Source organism: Loxodonta africana, chromosome 24, assembly GCF_030014295.1.
Source record: "Loxodonta africana isolate mLoxAfr1 chromosome 24, mLoxAfr1.hap2, whole genome shotgun sequence".
NCBI lineage: Eukaryota > Metazoa > Chordata > Mammalia > Proboscidea > Elephantidae > Loxodonta > Loxodonta africana.
In genome coordinates, this window is record NC_087365.1 from 15,030,764 (window position 1) to 15,043,144 (window position 12,381).

Genomic DNA, 12,381 nt, shown 5'->3' on the forward strand with positions numbered 1-12,381 from the left:
GTACTAAAGAGGCATTCAGAGACTCTTCCTAAGGGCTTGTCTTCTTGGGAGGCCCTACAAATCAGAGGAAAGGAGGCATCTACCCTGGGTTAATAATGAATGGTCCATAGAGACTAGATTTAAGGGAGACTTGTAGCACATGAGGTGGCCTACAGGTGGAATTCTATGCAAAAGGAGTGATTCATAGAGGATGGAGATAAAACGACCCAGACAGATCCTCTCTCGTGAAGAGTTTTACATTGTAGACAGACAACAGAAACAGCAGAGGCGAACAGAAGTACAGAGGCATTAGAAGAAGAAAAGAGACAAAAACTGAACCCTGGTTATGAAAAAGCAGCTACAGTACAAAGCAACTGATACCCAATTCTGAGGAAAGAATAAGCTGACCAGGCTTCCAGACCTGCTGCTAGGTTGCCAGAACTGGGTTATATCCTGAACAACATTCCAGTTCTCCATGAGACCCTCTGTTCACCTACCAAAGCATGTTCCTACTATCTTGAGTGAATTTACTCATTACCTGAGGGACCCTGAGCACATTCCTATTCTTATGACAATGTTGAATGTTATCTGAGCCCTGTACAGTGACAACCAAGAAATCCCCCATCATTTTGTGTTCTGAGAAACAGCTTTATAGTAAAGAACCACCCTTTACCATATAAGACTCATGGATGACTCCATTTGTTTAGCTATGACAAGGCCAGACACAGTCTCTCCAAACTTCCATTCTTTGCCCCATAAATGATTGGCTAAACTGTTTGTCCCCAATGACTAATTTGGACAAAATGTCCATTAACCCGGCTTGACCAAACTTTAGTCAGGTCCCTTGGCCCATCCTTGTGTACCAGCTGACCACTACTTCCTTAGGAGCTCCTCCTGAGAACCAGGACTGCAGGAAAAAACATTCCCTGATCAAAATCCCAATCACATCAGCCCTGTACTCATCCCATCCCCCACACCCAGTTCTCTCTAGCCCCTTTCCCCTACGGCAACAATCGTCCTCCCATGATTGTAATAATCTTTTTGGATAAAGCCAATCCTTACCTAAATCCAGATTTGTTCTTAATTGACACAACTTGCAAAGAGCCTATCTTTATAAAACACAAATTAAAACCATTAAATATCCTCTTAATATTGACATTTAGTTTTATAGAATCAGAAATATTATGTATTTTTTTACATAAAACCACATAATAAAATATATAGGCAATATGGACCACCATCAATAACATGTTATCATATTTTCCAGTGTTCAAATAGGAAAATTACTTATCATCTACTTAATTATTAAGATAATTAAAATATACCTGTTAGAAGGAAGCATTTCACAACAAAAATCAAAGCATGAAACAAAACAACTGAGGTTTTGAAATCACAGAAATAATTTCTTTTATCCGGTGTAGTTCAATCATCTCTTTACAACTGATTCAAAAGAAGAAAAAAGCTTGACGAACTTGTTGATGGTACTCGGCCATGAAAGCATGAAACCAACAATAATACAGGTACCAAAGGTCTTTCTAAAGACTTTCTGCAACAACTTGTCACTTCTCCAGTGGTCTAATACCCTAGTTTCCAATTAGTCTAGATACCTGTAGAGTTAGGATATCACTTGCAGTACATACACAAAATAAATCTTCAGTTTCTTAAATCAAGAAGGGGAATATGTAAGACATTGCTACGCTGGGAAACTTTTTTTTATTTCTAAAATACTTACACTCCTATTTATGAAATGAAATAAAAAATACTCGTATAACAAATAAATCACAGAAAAATCAACTACTCACCCGCATTGACTATAGCATCTATCTCTAGCAATGTGATGTCACCTCTATAAAGAGAAACTTTTTCACTCAAACTTTTCTTCACCTGTGATGCTTCCTGAGTATCTTCCTCTGTAATAAAAAAGGATGTACATTAGTAACATTCTTAAGTAATTTAATGAAGACAACTTTAATACAAGAGCCATTATGACTCACATTCTGATACATTAAAAAAAAAAAACCATTGCCGTCAAGTTGATTCCAAAGTGGAAATAAGTATGTAATTATCAGATGTATGGCTTATTCTCCACTTAGCTGGTATTAGTACAAATGCAGTATCACATATAATGGACATCAATAAATTGAGACATGCTACATTGGCCAGCAAAACAGTCAGCAGCTGTTATTATTATGAAAATGTCCACATTAAAACAAAATCATATACCACTAGTTTTACAATGAGATAAGAAAAACATGTGCTACTACCAAAACAAGTTTAATTTTCAGTGAATGAGCTTTTTTCAATTTTATTTTTCCAGTTACCTAAAAGGCATCCTTAAAAAGAATATCTGAGCACAAAACATCAGGTTTAGTTCTTTGGTATTTCTAAGTAACAAGCTGTACCTCAGGAAGACACAGATCAAGGAGAATATTTGAGTGTGTGAAACAGCTCTTTTCTTATCAAACTGTATTAACTTCTCACTCTCGAGGGCACTGCTAGAGTTCAAAGAGAAATAGCTTTGCCCTGCACACAACAGCAGGCAAACTGGTATATTTTAAACAAACCAAAACCATTATGTTCTAAACCTGATCTCTTTTTTAATGTTTTAGGGCAACACTATAAACTTGAATCTTCATTTATTTTTAACAAATAGCAATGTTAAGACAAACGTATAAAACAAAGCTGCAGGAAATCAATGTTTTAAAATACATTAAATTTCTATGCTTAAAAAACATTTAATATACTTCTAGCAAAGTTGACTTATAAACTCAAACTTTTTAAAGCATATATAAGCTGTGCAACCTTTTATGGGGGAAGATAATGCCATTAATTCATTAAAACACTCTCATATAAGCACGTAATTTTGGAGTATTCGGAGGATTAGAGGTGAGAGGTTACAAGTCACCTAAATTGTCTTTGGGTTCCAAGAGCCAAAGAAAATATTGGCCAAAACTAAAGAATTAATTCGTGGCCATGAGAATGATCCTTCTTCTCTGTCCCTCCAGGGACAAAGCAACCACTTTTCTCCTTAAAGAATTCTAATCAAAATAGTGATTGTAACAATAATAAACTAGAGAAAGAGGAGGAGGAGGAGAAGGAGAATAATGTGGGATAACTGAATGTCAAAGAAATAAAGACTTTAGTAGCCCTTAAAATAAAAAGCACAAATAGGTGATTTGCTCACCTCTGGGACTTCTAGACTACTGTCCTTCTCTGTCAAGAGCACACACTTTACTACTGGACTGACTCAGTTCAATCCTGGTAATGCCAATTAACATGCAGATGACCTTGTGTAAGTTATCTGTCCTCTGCAAGCCTCCGTCTGTAAAACAGTGGCTGCTTCACAGATAACATGACTTCACTGCACTTAGAATAAGGTTTGCCCCATTGGAAACAATCAGCACATGCTACTTTTTTTTTAAAAGATTATTTCAGCATCCATATTCAGCACACATGGACCACAATAGTTACAAATTTTTTTTTAATATTTTATGATTTCAAATTTTTAAATCAGCATATTATTGTTATTATTATTCCCTTTTCTTTGTACTCTTACGAAGCTGTCAACACCGGCCCAGTGACAGACTTCGAGTCACAACAGACCCTGGCATTCCACATTCAATCCACTTCTATTTTTACCAAACTAGTAAGTCTTGATACCCAATTAATGGCATTGAATGACAAGAAGAATTTGGTGGCTTTGTTAGAAAATTCTAGATATTTGGACTATTGTGAACCTAGAAATTATAAAGAACTTCTCATTGAAGATAAGTTTCAAGACCCCATCAGGCATTACATTGACAAGCAGATCACAAATGAAAGCAAAAAGGTTGATTGTTTCAAACCGGGAGACAGAGTAAACAGATTCCGAATCCATTCTCTAGTTGTAATTAGTGCTAAAATGTATTTTTTGAGTTTCTTATAAAGCATTATGTATATGATACTGCATTTGTATTGGTATGGCTTTTTAAAATGTAATATCTGTCCAGAGGCAAGATGTGAAGGCAGGAAGGGACAGGAACTGATTAAATGGGCACAAGAAGTCCCGGGTGGAAAGGAGGAGTGTGCTGTCACATTATAGGGATTACAACTAATGTCACATAACAATAGGTTTACAAATTTTTGTATGAGAAATTCACTTGAGCTGTAAACTTTCACCTAAAGCACAATTTTAAAAAAGCAAAATAAATAAAATGTTATAATAAATTATGTATTTACTTCTCTACAAGTAAAAATATTATTAAAGAAAGGTACTGGAAAGCATTGGAAAGTTTAAACCATTTATACCACATCTCAGTTTTCTTAAAAGAAATTCTAATCGCTCATCTACAGATTTTAAAAACGGGATATTTTGAGCCTAAAGCGAAGGTTCAAGGAATTCAACATATTGTATATAATGCTGTGACATGTCATTCAAGTAAGTTACTCAGAATGGTTTTCACTGAAATTATCAACATTATTGAGAAATATTTTTATCTCTTTATTCCTCATTGTGGTGCAAATGGTTAACACAATCGGCTGCTAATCAAACGTTTGGTTGAGTCCACCCAGAGGCACCTCAGAAGAAAGGCCTGGCAATCTACCTCTGAAAAATCAGCCACTGAAAACCCTACAGGGCACAGTTCTACTCTGACACACACGGGGTCACCGCAAGTCGGAACCGACTCAACGGCAACTGTTTATCTCTCATTTTAAAAACTCATATGAGCATCCTTTGTCCTCAATAGCCAAACTCGTACTTGCTGCTCAGTCCCTCAAGCAGTAGGCCAAAAACTGCTGCAATTTGATAGTATTAATAATTACCACTATTCCCTTCAACAATAAATCAGAACCAGGTGGCATGTTTTCTACCACTATCTATTCTCTGTGAATACAAAAATGTAAATTACCACGTAGAAACCACCTCTTTTATTTGCGTATCAAAGCACTTCCTCCTTTTCATACAACTGTGATGTATCAGCACAGATCCCAAGGTATCTTTTCTCCATATCCTGAGTTTTCAGTGATAAATGGGACAAAAAGTTGTCAAGCATTTCTCTCTCATAGACGTTGGACATGTACACAGAGCACCAACTGACGCTTATACATCATGGTTTTATTCAACTCTAAGTTGAAGTGTCTATCAGCGCACACACATGGTAGTACTGCTTTTCCAGATTGTATATTATTAATATAACGTGACATTCAAAAGTGGTATTTGAAAAAAAAATTGTTTCTTCTGCTTCTCATTCTGAGGCTAATATTTGTTGTTAGCTTTGCACTGGTTTTATAAGTCCTCAGCAATAGTTTGACGTGTCAGACGAAAATCATGAATGACTTTGAAATGGGCAAAAAAAGAAAAAGATTAATGGGTGTCCTAGCTACTTTACCGATCAGGGTGGTATCTACCCTTCACCGTCTTTTCGCTGTTTACACTTCTGTCATTGGCAGAATTCCCGCCTTCCATGCAGAGGCCCAATTCAATTCCTGGCCAGTGTACCTCATGTGTAGACACTGCTCAGCTGTCGGTTGGGGCTTGTGTGTTGCTATGATGCTGAACAGGTTTCAGCAGAACTTTGAGACTAAGACAGGCAAGGAAGAAAGGCTTGGCAACCTAATTCCAAAAATCAGCCAGTGAAAACCCTATGGATCGCCACGATCTGATCTACAACAGATCACGGGGATGGCTCAGCACCAGGCAGCATTTCGTTCCATTCAGCACGAAGCCGGCCACGAGTCCAGACGGATTCAAGGACAGTGAAGGACAACAACAAAGTTGTAGAAAACTGATAAAAATGCAACCGATTCCTGTCCACAGAAATGCAAATGAATTATGTTTCCAAGAATGCAACTGATTACTGTCCTGTAGACAATTTGCATACATTTGTATTTATTTGTAAATTTATTTCAGCATACTTTATCGCCTATGTATGTATTGCTCTTTAAGTTATCCTTTGAACTGGAGTTAAATAGAACTGTTGAGAAGTGTTCTTTTTATGTTTTTATAGATTATAATGTCGCCTTTATAAAAAAAGTCCCTTTAATAGACATTTTTATTAGTTCTATTTTATTTATGAATGTTAACTCCTACAATCATCATGGAAACCCTGGTGGTATACTGGTTAAGAGCTACAGCTGCTAATCAAAAGGCTGGCAGTTAGAATCCATAAGGTGCTCCTGGAAATCCTATGGGGCAGTTTTACTCTGTCCAATAGGGTCCCTATGAGTTGGAATTGACTCAACAGCAAACGGCAACAAGCTTTTTTTTTTTTTTCGGGTTATAATCATCATAACAAATATACCAAATCTGTTGCCATCAAGTAGATTCTGACTTTGCCCCATAGGGTTTCTGAGGCTGTAAATCTTTATAGAAGCAGACTGCCACATCTTTCTCCCATGGAGTGGCCGGTAGGTTCCAACCACCCACCTTCCAGTTATAGTAGCTGAGTGCTTAAACATTGTGTAACCAGGGCTCCTCAGTATATATTGTTATCATTCCATATATGTAGACGAGGAGATGGAGGCATACAGAAATTAGGTGGTTTGACCAAGTACACATATCTGGTAAATACAAAGCTGGGATTTGAGCCCAACCAGTCCATGCTCTTAACCAACATGCTATGTAGGCTCTCATGTACCTATTTTTACTTTAGAGTTCAACTCTAAATGAGGTTATCTGTTGTTTAGGTCCTGTCTCTGCCTTTAATTGCAAAAGGCAGCAACTCCTCCTCTGACCCCCCCCCCACCCCCAAAAAGCATTATTTTGCTTCTGCCCTAGAAAAAAATGCAATTGGTTTTACCATAGTAGTTACCATACTTGGAAAATAATACAAAAGTTTTAGTGGTTTCCTGCTTCTACTTGACAAAGTTTCATAACAGACAACACACCTGGGACTATAGAGCTACACTGAAAAATCAAATTTGTAGATATTAATCACGTATCTACTACTTGTTTTCTCTCTTGATGTTTGTTTATGCAAAATCATCAAACTTGAGATTCATTTGTGTCAACACATACCCTGTTTGCCCTGGAACTCTGTTTACTATTTACATTCATGACTGTACTCTGAGTTCTGGCATTTACATTTCTATTCCATCTCTATTTTAGGCATCAATAAGCCACTTTAGAGATACTGATCCATTTTATGAGGTACTGATATAATGAAATGCTATAGTAAGAACAACAACAGAAGCAAATTTAACCAAACTTACAGTAGCTCATTAATTACATTGAGATACATTAGCAGAGACAAATCTTGTTAACTGAATCTTAATTGACATAAACTGACAAAACTGTCCATGTTTCAAAAGCACAACTTTTAAGATTATAACAATTAATAATATAATAAAATTTCCATAGAAACTATAATTATATTTTACATTTCAAACTTTTTAAATGTATATGAACAAAATTATTTCATCGCTTTCCCTCTGGAATTCCCAAACTACTTAAAGGCCACTCAGTAAACAGCTAAGGGCCCCCAGACCACATCTGGAAGACTGAGATGTTGGGAGATATTCACATGAAGGGTCTGGGGATATGCAAATTATGTGCCCCAATATGAGCGTCTCTGTGTTTTAGCACCAATAGACATGATACAGAGAAGTCACCAAGGGCACCAAGTTGACTGGTTCCACTGCTGACAGTGGTCCTCTACAATTTTGAAGATGCCTGAAAGGTCAGTTTGGTTTCAGTTCAGCCATGTGGATACAAATTCAAATTAACGTGCCCTCTCCTTAAAAAAAAAAAAAAATGTTAATAGGAGACCATGCTATGAGAGCAAAAAACAGCAAAGATCAAGGAAATATTGATAGAAATTGATGTTAAAATAAAATAAAATTTATTGTCAAGGTGATCAGAAAAATAATTTTGTGTTTATTACGAGGCTTTAAGGGTATGTGACCTAAGAACTACAGGAACACCAGGGAGGCAGGCTGTGTTCCTGAGATTATTTCTTGAAACCAGTCAGCCTGTTGCTCTCCACACCTCCATCTCCTACCTGATCATGCCTGGATAGTCATCCACCGTTCTTAAAGATCCCTGCCTGTTTTGCCCTTCCCAACTAACGGTACACTTCTTTGACTGGTCTAAGACTCAATCCTCTTGCGTCTCCTCCCAGCTCCAATTCACAAGAGCTTCATTGAATGAGAATCTCAACAACAGATCCCCCTTTCTCTTCAGCCCTGAGACTCCAAACTCAGCTTGCTAGGGAAGGTCAAAGAAGCCTGAAAAGAAAAATTGCTCATATTTGAGTAAGAAATCTGGAGAGGGAGGCGTTTCAGCAATGATGGCCTTTCTAAGTGATGGAGAAAATATAAAGTCCGGTCAAGATGTGAACTCCACATTCTAGCAGAGTAATAACAAAACATTCACAAATAACTTCAATACAAGGAAGGACATGATACATATCATGACAGTTAAAGTGCTTTTGGTTCTAGAGAGGGAGAGAGGACATTCATATGAAGTTTTAGAAAGAAACCCTGGTAAGGGTGCCCAAGGCTGTATGGTAGGATGAGGGTAATAGGGCAAGGTACATTTCAAAGTCATAGGGGCAGGACATAGAGCATGTGCTGAGGAAAAGTATACAGAACCCTTCAAGACATCAGGAAGAAAATGAAGCAATATGCAGAACAAGCCAAAGAACACACAGATAAAGCAACTGAAGAAATCAGAGAGATTATTCAGGAACATAATGAAAAGTTTAATAAGCTGGAAAAATCCATAGACAGAGAGCAATCAGAAATTCAGAAGATTAACAATAAAATTACAGAAGTAGACAACTCGATAGAAAGTCAGAGGAGCAGAATTGCGCAAGTAGAAGCTAGAATTTCTGAACTTGAAGATAAATCACTTGGCACTAATATATTTGAAGAAAAATCAGATAAAAGAATTTTAAAAAATGAAGAAACCTTAAGAATCATGCAGGACTTTATCAAGAGAAATAACCTACAAGTGATTGGAGTACCAGAACAGGGAAGAATAACAGAAAATACAGAGAAAATTGTTGAAGACTTGTTGGAAGAAAGCTTCCCTGATATTGTGAAAGATGAGAAGATATCTATCCAAGATGCTCATCAAACGCCACATAAGGTAGATGTTAAAAGAAAGTCACCAAGACATATTCTAATCAAACTTGCCAAAACCAAAGATAAAGAAAAGTAAATGGACTTCTGGAATCATATACCTAGTTACAGCTCTAACTACCTGGTGACAGGATGTTAGAGCTTAAAAGGCACCAATAAACAAACTAGCCCACTCAAGCAGCCTATCTGGGCATATCAAAACAAAAAAAGAAGCTAGGACACAGTAAGCAAACATAAAACAAATAAATACAATAATCTATTGATGACTCCGAGACAACAGTCAATATCAAATCCCATAAAGAGGCAGACCATGATGGCTTCAGCAAGCTCCGAAAACAAACAATCAAGAAGTCTTCCCTGGAAGGCATTATGCTGAGTGAAATTAGTCAGAGGCAAAATGACAAATATTGTATAAGACCACTATTATAAGATCTTGAGAAACAGAATAAACTGAGAAGAACACATACTTTTGTGGTTACGAGGGGGGAGGGAGGGAGAGTGGGAGAGGGTTATTTACTGATTAGTTAGTAGATAAGAACTACTTTAGGTGAAGGGAAGGACAATCAATACACAGAAGGTCAGCTCAACTGGACTGGACCAAAAGCAAAGAAGTTTCCGGGATAAACTGAATGCTTCAAAGGTCAGTGGAGTAAGGGCAGGGGTTTGGGGACTATGGCTTAAGGGGACTTCGAAGTCAATTGGCAAAATAATTCTATTATGAAAATATTCTGCATCCCACTTTGAAATGTGGTATCTGGGGTCTTAAATGCTAACAAGCGGCCACCTAAGATGCATCAATTGGTCTCAACTCACCTGGATCAAAGGCGAATGAAGAACACCAAGGTCACACGATAACTACGAGCCCAAGAGACAGAAAAGGCCACATGAACCTGAGATTTACATCATCCTGAGACCAGAAGAACTAGATGGTGCCCGGCCACAACCGATGACCGCCCTGACAGGGAGCACAACAGAGAACCCCTGAGGGAGCAGGAGAACAGTGGGATGCAGACCCCAAATTCTCATAAAAAGACCAGACTTAATGGTCTGACTGAGACTAGAGGAATCCCGGTGGTCATGGTCCCCAAACCTTCTGTTGGCCCAGGACAGGAACCATTCCCAAAGACAATTCATCAGACATGGAAGGGACTGGACAATGGGTGGGAGAGAGATGCTGACGAAGAGTGAGCTACTTGTATCAGGTGGACACTTGAGACTGTGTTGGTATCTTCTGTCTGGAGGGGAGATAGGAGGGTAGAGAGGGTTAGAAACTGGCAAAATCATCACGAAAGGAGAGACTGGAAGGAGGGAGCGGGCTGACTCATTAGGGGGAGAGTAAGTGGCAGTATAGAGTAAGGTGTATATAAGCTTATATGTGACAGACTGACTTGATTTGTAAACTTTCACTTAAAGCACAATAAAAATTATTTAAAAAAAAAAAGTCTTCTGGATGAAGAGAACTTCCTGGAAATACCAGAGGTACAATACAAAAGATTAATATACAGAACTCTTCAAGAGATCAGGTGAAACTCAGAACAAGCCAAGGAGCACACAGACAAAGCCACAGAGAAACTTAAGATTAGAGAAGAGCATAATGACAAATTTAACAGGCTGCAAGAACTCACAGAGAGACAGCAAACAGAAATCCAGAAGATTAACAATAAAATTTCAGAATTAGACAACTCAATAGTCATAGGAGCAGAGTTGAGGAAATGGAAGTCAGAATTAGCGAGGCTTAAGATAAAGCACTTGGCACCAACATATTTGAGAAAAAATCAGATAAAAGAATTTTAAAAATTGCAGAAACACTAAGAATTATGTGAGACTCTATCAAGAGGAATAACCTATGGCTGATTGGAGTACCAGAACGGGGAGGTAAAGGAAAATACAGAGAGAACTATTGAAGATTTCTTGGCAGAAAACTTTGCTGATGTTGTAAAAGATGAGAAGATATCTATCCAAGATGCTCATTGAACCCCACATAAGGTAGATCTCAAAAGAAAGTCACCAAGACATATTATAATCAAACTTGCCAAAATCAAAGATAAAGAGAGAATCTTAAGAGCTAAAAATCAAAGACAAAGAGAGAATTTTAAGAGCAGCTAGGAATAAATGAAAAGTCATCTACAAAGCAGAGTCATTAAGACTAAGCTCGGACTACTCAGCAGAAACCATGCAGGCAAAAAGGCAAGAAGGCAAGAAGGATGACATATATAAAGCCTTGAAGGAAAAACATGGCCAGCCAAAAATTATATATCCAGCAAAACTGTCTCTCAAATATGACGGCAAGATTAGGACATCTCCAGATAAACAGAAGTTTAGGGGATTTACAAAAACCAAACCAAAATCACAAGAAATACTAAAGGCAGTCTTCCGGTTAGAAAATCAGTAACACCAGATAACAACCCAAGACTAGAACACAGGATACAGCAACTAGATATCAACCCAGAGAGGGATATCACAAAAATAAAACAAGATTAAAAAAAAAACGCTCGAAACAGGGAAACAGAGATGTCACTATATAAAACATGACAACTTTAAACAAAAAAGATGGACTAAAAAAATGTAGCCATAGACCTTTCATATGAAGAGGAAGTCAAGGTGATACAAAGAAATAAAGGTTTGGTTTAAGCTTAGAAAAACAGGAGTAAATATTAAGGTAACCACAAAGGAAACTAACAATCCTACATATCAAAATAAGAAAAACGTAAAGATTAAGCAAATAAAAAAGCAGCAACACAGAAAAAGAGGAAAAGACACTACATAAATAAAAACTACTCAGCACAGAAAATTAAGTGGAACAAAGAAATTGTCAACAACACACAAAAAAACACATCAAAAATGACAGCACAAATCTCATACCTATCAATAATTACACTGAATGTAAAGGGATTAAATGTACTAATAAAGAGACAGAGAGTGCCAGAATGGATTAAAAAACACAACCTGTCTATAAGCTGCCTCCAAGAGACACACTTTAGACTTAAAGACACAAACAAACTTAAACTCAAAGGATAGAAAAATATATACTGGGCGAACAACAATCAAAAAAGAGCAGGAGTGCCCATGTTAATTTCTGACAAAATAGACTTTAAAGTCAAACCCACCACAAAAGATGAGGAAGGACACTATATAATGATTAAAGGGTTTTTTTTTATACCAGGAGGATACCACCATAATAAATACTTATGTACCCAACAACATCGCTCAAAAATACATAAACTCTAACAGCATTGAAAAGAGAGATAGAAAGCTCCACAATAATAGTAGAAGGCTTCAAAACACCACTTTCAGTGAAGGACAACACATCCAGAAAGAAGCTCAGTAAAGACATGGAAG

At 37.3% G+C, this 12,381-nt stretch overlaps 1 protein-coding gene across 5 annotated transcripts in view; it reads right to left on the reverse strand.

Annotated features, from left to right (window-relative positions):
• The window catches only part of LOC135228593 (ADP-ribose glycohydrolase MACROD2-like), a 768,396-nt gene that overhangs the window by 682,307 nt on the left and 73,708 nt on the right, over positions 1-12,381 (reverse strand). For 3 of the 5 annotated variants that reach the window (XR_010319206.1, XM_064275765.1, XM_064275764.1), the window contains exons 3-4: positions 1,782-1,889; positions 1,042-1,084 (exon numbers count right to left, since the gene is read on the reverse strand). Coding sequence is in view for 4 of the 5 variants with exons in the window: in XM_064275765.1 (XP_064131835.1) it covers positions 1,042-1,084; positions 1,782-1,889 (151 nt within the window). In the remaining variant the exon portion in view is untranslated. The remainder of the gene's footprint in view (positions 1-1,041; positions 1,085-1,781; positions 1,890-12,381) is intronic. The other 2 variants (XM_064275763.1, XM_064275762.1) reach the window with 1 other exon arrangement.